Source organism: Mastomys coucha, unplaced genomic scaffold (genome assembly GCF_008632895.1).
Source record: "Mastomys coucha isolate ucsf_1 unplaced genomic scaffold, UCSF_Mcou_1 pScaffold14, whole genome shotgun sequence".
Classification (NCBI taxonomy): Eukaryota; Metazoa; Chordata; class Mammalia; order Rodentia; family Muridae; genus Mastomys; species Mastomys coucha.
Window position 1 is genome coordinate 111,392,000 of NW_022196896.1, and position 7,048 is coordinate 111,399,047.

The 7,048-nt window shown below is 48.3% G+C and overlaps 1 protein-coding gene across 1 annotated transcript in view; it reads left to right on the top strand.

The window, feature by feature from the left end:
• Itm2c (integral membrane protein 2C) overlaps positions 1 to 2,937 on the top strand; it is a 14,825-nt gene extending 11,888 nt beyond the window's left edge. Inside the window, exons 4-6 of the mRNA XM_031368240.1 lie at positions 639 to 749; positions 1,227 to 1,377; positions 1,776 to 2,937. Of these exons, the coding sequence (XP_031224100.1) occupies positions 639 to 749; positions 1,227 to 1,377; positions 1,776 to 1,867 (354 nt within the window). The 3' untranslated portion in view covers positions 1,868 to 2,937. The remainder of the gene's footprint in view (positions 1 to 638; positions 750 to 1,226; positions 1,378 to 1,775) is intronic.
• The last annotated feature ends 4,111 nt before the right edge of the window (positions 2,938 to 7,048 follow it).

The following is a 7,048-nucleotide window of genomic DNA, read 5'->3' on the forward strand; positions in this document are numbered from 1 at the left end:
TTTTTCTTCTTCTCTCCAGTCAATTCTTTCCCCCATGAGGTCACCACTCTCGTCTCTGGCTGCTTTAAGATCAGTGAGCCATAAGTCCTAGCCTTCTTTCCTGGGCAGTCGCCCTCCACAGCCTATGTCTGTAGTAGCCCGCTCTCCCTTGGGTGTTCTGCAGCTGTGGCCCCTGGCCCTGCTGGGGTATAGTATTCCTCCCTGAGGAGGCCGTACTTGAATGGAGGGGACTTGCTGGGAGGTAGTGGGTGGCCAGGAACATTGCCCCTGCATCCCAGAGAGATCATCTCTACCCTAGGATAGCTACACCTCCCCAATTTGATGAAATTTGTAATGGGATATGATCATGTGCGTTTACCCTTACCTACCTCTGCAAACCCCAGAAAGATCATCTGTAGCAATGGAGGCATTGAACAAACCTGCATGCTCTCATCTCTTTAGTGGCATGTCTGGCAACCAGAAGAGGAGCAGGTTCTTAGCCAGATGTCCAGGAACTTGGGGGACACTACTTCTGAGGTCCCAAGCCCCATTGGTGGCATGGTGGGTTTAGGGCCTCTGCTGGGTGAAAACCTTCAGCAGGCTGGCCTGGTCCAGGCCTTCGCCTTCCGTAGAGACTGACGGATGTCTCCTCCTCTCAGGGTCTCACTGCCTACCACGACATCTCCCTGGACAAGTGCTACGTCATCGAGCTCAACACCACCATCGTGCTACCCCCACGAAACTTCTGGGAGCTCCTCATGAACGTGAAGGTGGGCAGCGTCCTGTCCCCACCCGTCCCCTCCCCCTGCAGAGGCTAAGCCCAGAGAGGGAGTCCGAGACATTATTTATCCCTGCACCCCCAGACGATTACTTCTCCACCATTCTCCATCCACATCCCAGAATCATCACTTCTCCTTTCCCTCTCCCCAACTCACAGAATGCCAAGTGAAGCTTCCTTAGAATGCAGGTTCATGCTTTGGGTCAGGAGTGAGGGGAGGGGACGCAGACCCTATCACCAGGAGCACATCCCTTAAGGTGGGAGGGCCAGACATGCACATATGCCAATGCTCATCACAGTGTAGGACAGGCTCCAGCCTCAGGTATCAGAGGCCCTCTGGGAGTGAGAGGGTAGTGTGGCCGGGAGAGGGGAGATAGTCATTTCAGAGAGAGAGCAGGGATGTATGGCAATGGGAGGGGCCTGGGTGCTGACCTCATGCTTTGAACCTCCCCCTGACCCCCGCTTGCAGAGAGGGACCTACCTCCCACAGACATACATCATCCAGGAGGAGATGGTTGTGACAGAGCATGTCCGTGACAAGGAGGCTCTAGGCTCCTTCATCTACCACCTGTGCAACGGAAAGGACACCTACCGGCTGCGGCGCCGGACTACCCGGAGGCGTGAGTGACAGATTTGTCCCAGGCTCCAGACCCCAGCCAGCCTTTGACAGTACCTGACCCAGCCTTCTCAGCAGCAGCTCTAACCTGACGCTAGTGAATGTCAACCAAGCACTTAAGACTTGCCAGGCATTGCCTCACTTAGTGTCGTCATCGCTATCGTCATTTTTATTCTAACTGCATCTTAAGGGAAAACTGAGGCACAGAGAGGCTAAAGTAGCATCCTGAAGGTTTTATTGCAGGGACGTGATGGGCACAGTATGAGCCTGACCTAGGGGCTCCCTCTACCTTATAGTGCTGTTTCTGGGTGTCACCTCCTGGGTCTCCCCCTACCTGCCTTGCCAGGGCCCAAGGTTCCTCTGGATACAGACTTAATTGAGACTTTTCTATTTTTCCCCCAGGGATCAACAAGCGTGGGGCCAAGAACTGCAACGCTATCCGCCACTTCGAGAATACATTTGTGGTGGAGACGGTCATCTGCGGGGTGGTGTGAGGCCTTTCCTCTGAAGCTCACCCCTGCCCTCTTCTTTCTCCTTCTGGCCACTCTCTGGCCCTCCTCCTCCCTTTGCTTAGCTTGTACCTTGGGCACTTTTCTATAGATGTGACATGTCTCACCTATCCTTCCCAGCCTCGCCCTCCTCCCTGTACCAGGGCTGTGATCTCTTGGGGCCTCTGCCTCTGCTGATCTTTCAGGCTTGAGGCGGGAGGGGACAGTTGCCCGAGATGGTTTCTCTAACTCATTATTTTAAGTCATCTCCCCAGTGGCTGGGCCAAGGGGAAGGACTAAAGGGAGGGGCTGGACATGTGGAAGCCTGGAGCAGGGGCAGGGGCATGGATGGGGTTTGGCATGAGGTTCACAAATAGCCCCCACATTTGGGGAAGTCCTGAAAGACATTTTTTTTTCCTTGCACAGCACACTTCCTCTGTCCTCCTGGTTCTTAGGCTTGAGTGTGGACTAAGGATGGGGAAATGTGTCCTGGGTTGGACCCATCAGAGCACAAGAGAAGGTGGCTATCCTGGGGTCTTCCCAGGACTCCTGTCAGTGCCTTCAGCCCACCAGCAGGAGCCTGGAGTTAGAGGGTGGGATGAGTCTGCCAAGCACAATTGTTCTCTGAGTGGAACCAAAGAAATGAGGAGCCGGGCCATCCTGGCCTGGCACCTGGGAACACAGGCGCAGGTGGGCATAGAAGTCATCGGCTATGAGCTGCAGGCCCTGGGCAGTGGATAGAACTCATGCCTTCCTACACGCCAGGGCTACTGTGAATGATGGAAGTGGGAGGGAGAGCCACCTGGTACTTTCGTCCCTGCCTCCTCTTCCGTTCTGGATCTCTCCCCTCTGTCCAGGGGCGTGTAATGTTTCTCCTGCATGTTTTTACTGATGTTCATGCTGGCCGCCCTCAGCCCTGAGCCTGGGAGAGGCCTTGGTGCCTCCGGTCAGACTTGGGTGCTCCGTGGCAGTGAAGCCCTTTAAATGCTTTGTATATTTTCTCTATTAGATCTCTTTTCAGAAGTGTCTGTAGAAAATTAAAAAAAAAAAAAAAAAGAAAACAAAAAACTCTTATACTTCTGACTTTGGCCCTGGTGTTGTGGCTAAATAGGGGCATCTTATGGGTTGGGGGGTGTGCTCTGAGGACAAAGTGCTGGGGGTGGGGGGGCAAGGAGAAGCTAACACACAGTAACCTTCCCTGGGTCACCAAGGGAGGGTGGGGTGTCCCTTCCATTGTCTTCTTTGATCCCCTGGACTGAGCCAAGTAGTGTTCACATTCTGTGGCTGGAAGAACCCACAGAGCTTTAGGATACTGCCCAAGGTCAAGCTGTTTTTAAGTTTGGGTAAAGCACCCTGCGGCATGCTTTGTGACAGATGACATCATTGTTGCATGTCCTTAGGCACAAGGACAGCATCATACTCGCTACTCTGTCTAGGCAATTAGTAATTGTTCTCAGTGGATCAGAAACAGTCACAGGGTCACGTTCTCCAGGGAAGGATGCGAGGGCCTTGGTTAAGTGGGCACCGGAGGTAGAATTCAGTCATACCCTGGGATGGAGGGCAGGTGGAGACCCACACCCCCGGTGCTGTTCACAGTGTAAGGCAGGCACCAGCCTCAGTAGCGAAGGGCCTCTGAGAGCAAGAGACACAAGAGATTCATGCACATACACCTTATCTGGACCCAGAACCTCTTGCAACAATTGCTTTGCTCACATTCTTCTAAATGTAATGCAGTCTGCTAAAGTGTTTTCCAGGTTTGTTCTTGAACTCGACCCATTCGGTTCTTGGGAGAAAGTAAACGAAGGAGAAGGCAAATAAATCCTGGAAATATCCAAGAGCTAACCCTTCACAACAAACAGCAAGCGTTCAGGAGTTTGGAGTGGCAAAGGACAAGATCAGTGGGGTGCAGTGGGGGATCTAGAATGGACTTAAATTACAGAAAAGTTTGATACACAGTTTAGTGTGGCATCTCAAGTTAGTGGGGACATGTGGGTTATTTTTTTAATGAAACAACTGATGAGCCATTTTGACCAAACAAACCTGGATCCAACCTCCCTGGACAAAACTGATTCTGAATGAATCGGGTTCTATACATAAAATAATTGCCAGTGTTTGAAAAGAAAACAATTAAAAGTGATAAAAGCACCATTACCCCCCCCCCTGTTAGAATTAATGATTCATTTTTTTTATATATTAAAGTATATCACGGCTTATCAATAGCAATCTCAGGGAACATAGCGATCAAGCAGAATGTAAAAGGGTGATTTTCCTTAATATTCAAAGGTTTTTTTTTTTTCTTTCTCAAATAGCCAATAGGGATATAGCAAAGAATCGGAGCAGGTGACTTACAGGTGGAGATGATTTAACTACAGCTGTGAAGAACTTGAGTCAAAACTAGTGAGAACATTCTTACCCTTCAGGTCAGGCTTGGCGGTTTCCTTTGGGGCTGCCGTGTGTATTGTGAAGCGTTTGTTACATACAAAAATACCTGAGGTTAGTGCGGCATTACCAATAAGAAAATGAGTGCTGTGTATTTAGAAACCCACCAGACTTAAATAGACAAGACTGTCACATGGCCACTCTGCAAGCTGTCCTTTGAAACAATGACTTCCCTTTCCTGACATTCTAAGTGTTAAGGACATACCCTACCCCTAGATTAACAGGTTAGTGGTTAAGCCAGGTAGGGTGGCTCAGGCCTCTAATTCTGGCACTTGGGAGGCAGAGGCAGAGGGAGGCGAGGGTGGGAGGTGGGAAGAGGGGGATCTCTTAAGTTTGAGACCAGCCTGGTCTACATAGTGAGTTCCAGGACAGCCAAGGCTATGTCGAGAGACCGAGTCTCAAAAAAATGAACATGCTAATAATACTAATTTTTAGGTAATTTTTCTTCAGATGTTCACAACCCAGAGTGTTTAGTGACCTTTACATAACATCGAAAGGTGTAAGCCTCCTTTATCTTCAGGGGTGTGTGTGTGTGTGTGTGTGTGTGTGTGTGTGTGTGTGTGTGTGTGTGTGTCCAGAGGGTATCAGAAGCTCTAGAGCTGGAGTCAGACATGGCTGTGAGCTGTCTACCATGAGTGTTCAAAATCAAGCTCATGTCCTTTGCAAGAACAAATACACACTTAACCAGCAAGCCATCTCTCAAATCTCCTTTTTCTTCAGTTTTATGCATCAACTAAATAAAGCATATAAAGTGCTTTGAGGCTTAACTTGCAGAAAATCAAATATGTTTGCATAAATAAATACAGGAGCTAGCCTCTGGAAGTCAAGGTTAATAGCCAGGTTCTGATCACAGATGAGAAAGACAGTGACAGACCCCCCTGGACCTTCCTCCGCGCTCACCATCGAAGTTCTGAATACTCCTCCCTGGACCCCAGCTCTCCAAGACGATGCTCTGAGGACTTCACTTTAATGTCCTTCCTATTATTGTTGGTGTCTTAGATTTAGGCTTTGGGGAAGAAGCTGACAGAGCTGAGTGGTGATGTGTATGGCTCACTAGGTCAGCTGGTGGGCTGAAGAACTAAGTCCCTGTGCAACAACCCCTTGCTCATGCTTTGGGTTCCACTGGGGAAGTTTGGCTGGGGCTGGACGTCCAAGATGGATCCAGCCTCAAAGGGCTTCGGGTCCCTGCTCATTACTACTCTGCCCTAGCACCCTGGTAGTTGTTAATTCATCAGTTGAGCTACGAGAGGATGGAAGCAGAAGCTCCTTATTTTGAGTTCTTCATGAATGAACCACTTATCTAAGAGCCTTTACCACAGTTTTGTTTGAATTTAAATTACGCAAGTAGCCACAAAATACCGTCAGTTTTTTCCCTCTGATTTCAATTGTGCCCTCGATACTATATTTCTCAGATCCAGCTATATTGACAGATGTAGTCTTCAATTCATAATTACTGCTCTACCGTGTGTTATATTGAGTCTACTGTATGAATAGAAAACTTAAACTTTAACAATGACTTTTGGGGCTCTTTCTGAATTTTTACTTCTAGAGCGCCTTCATAGACATTTTTTAAACATTTCACTTTTATTATTAAAAATGTGCGTGGCCGGGTGGTGGTGGTGCACGCCTTTAATCCCAGCACTTGGGAGGCAGAGGCAGGTGGATAGGCCAGTCTGGTCTACAGAGTGAGTTCCAGGACAGCCAGGGCTACACAGAGAAACCCTGTCTCCAAAACAAAACAGAACAGAACAGAACAAAACAAAACAACAACAACAAAAAACAAAAAATGTTTGTGTGTGTGTGTGTGTGTGTTTGTACATGTGAGTGTAGATGCCCAAAGCTTCCAGAAGAAGTTAGCTGGAGTTACAAGTGATGTGAGCCTCCCCAAATGGGTGCCAGGAACTGAGCTCAGGTCCTCTGGAAGAGTAGCTGGCGTTTCAATGAGCCACCTCAACAGCCTCCTAGTGAACAATTTTGGTGGTGCCTCTGGTGTGTCTGGTCAGGGCTTCTCTCTTACATCTAGTAAGAGGTGGAGTGTGGCTCACACAGTGAGCACATCCTCATTTTACACAGATTCTGCCCAGGTTGTTGTTTGTAGGAATTGGCCATTGTGCACTCTCAGTTGCTCAGCTGGGACATATCTCTCCGTCTCCATTCTTGCCCATGCTGAACTTTGACAATCCTTGATCTGTTTTGCCGACACCTTGAGAGCAAACGGGTTTTCTCATCATGGGTTTAAATTCGTCTCTCTAATGACCAGGAGGAGTGTTTGCTGTGACCACTGCATCTCAGACTCCCATTGCATCTCAGACTCCCTTTTCCGTAAGACTGTATTCTTCAGCCGAGGTTCTGGGCTGTTTTGCTTTCTCATTAGCTGGTGGACATTCTTAATATACTTTGTGCCATTTTGTAATCTGTCATCAATGGGCAGCTTAATCTCTTATCCCAGTTTGTGGTTTGTCGCTTGCCTTCCTTGCAGTCTCATCTATGAATAGAAAGGGTTCACTTTACTGCAGTCAGAGTTATCCACATTCTAATTAAACTTGTTACATCTTATTTCAGAATAAGATCCTTTCCCAAGTCAACAGACATAATCCTACTGTTTCCTTTGGATCCTTTGAGTTATGTATTTTACTTTTCTATATATACATGCATTTATGTGCCTTACAGGTATATGTAGAGGTCAGAGGTCAATGCCAAGTGTGTTCCTCAATCGCTTTCTGTGTTGTTGTTGTTGTGGTTGTGGTG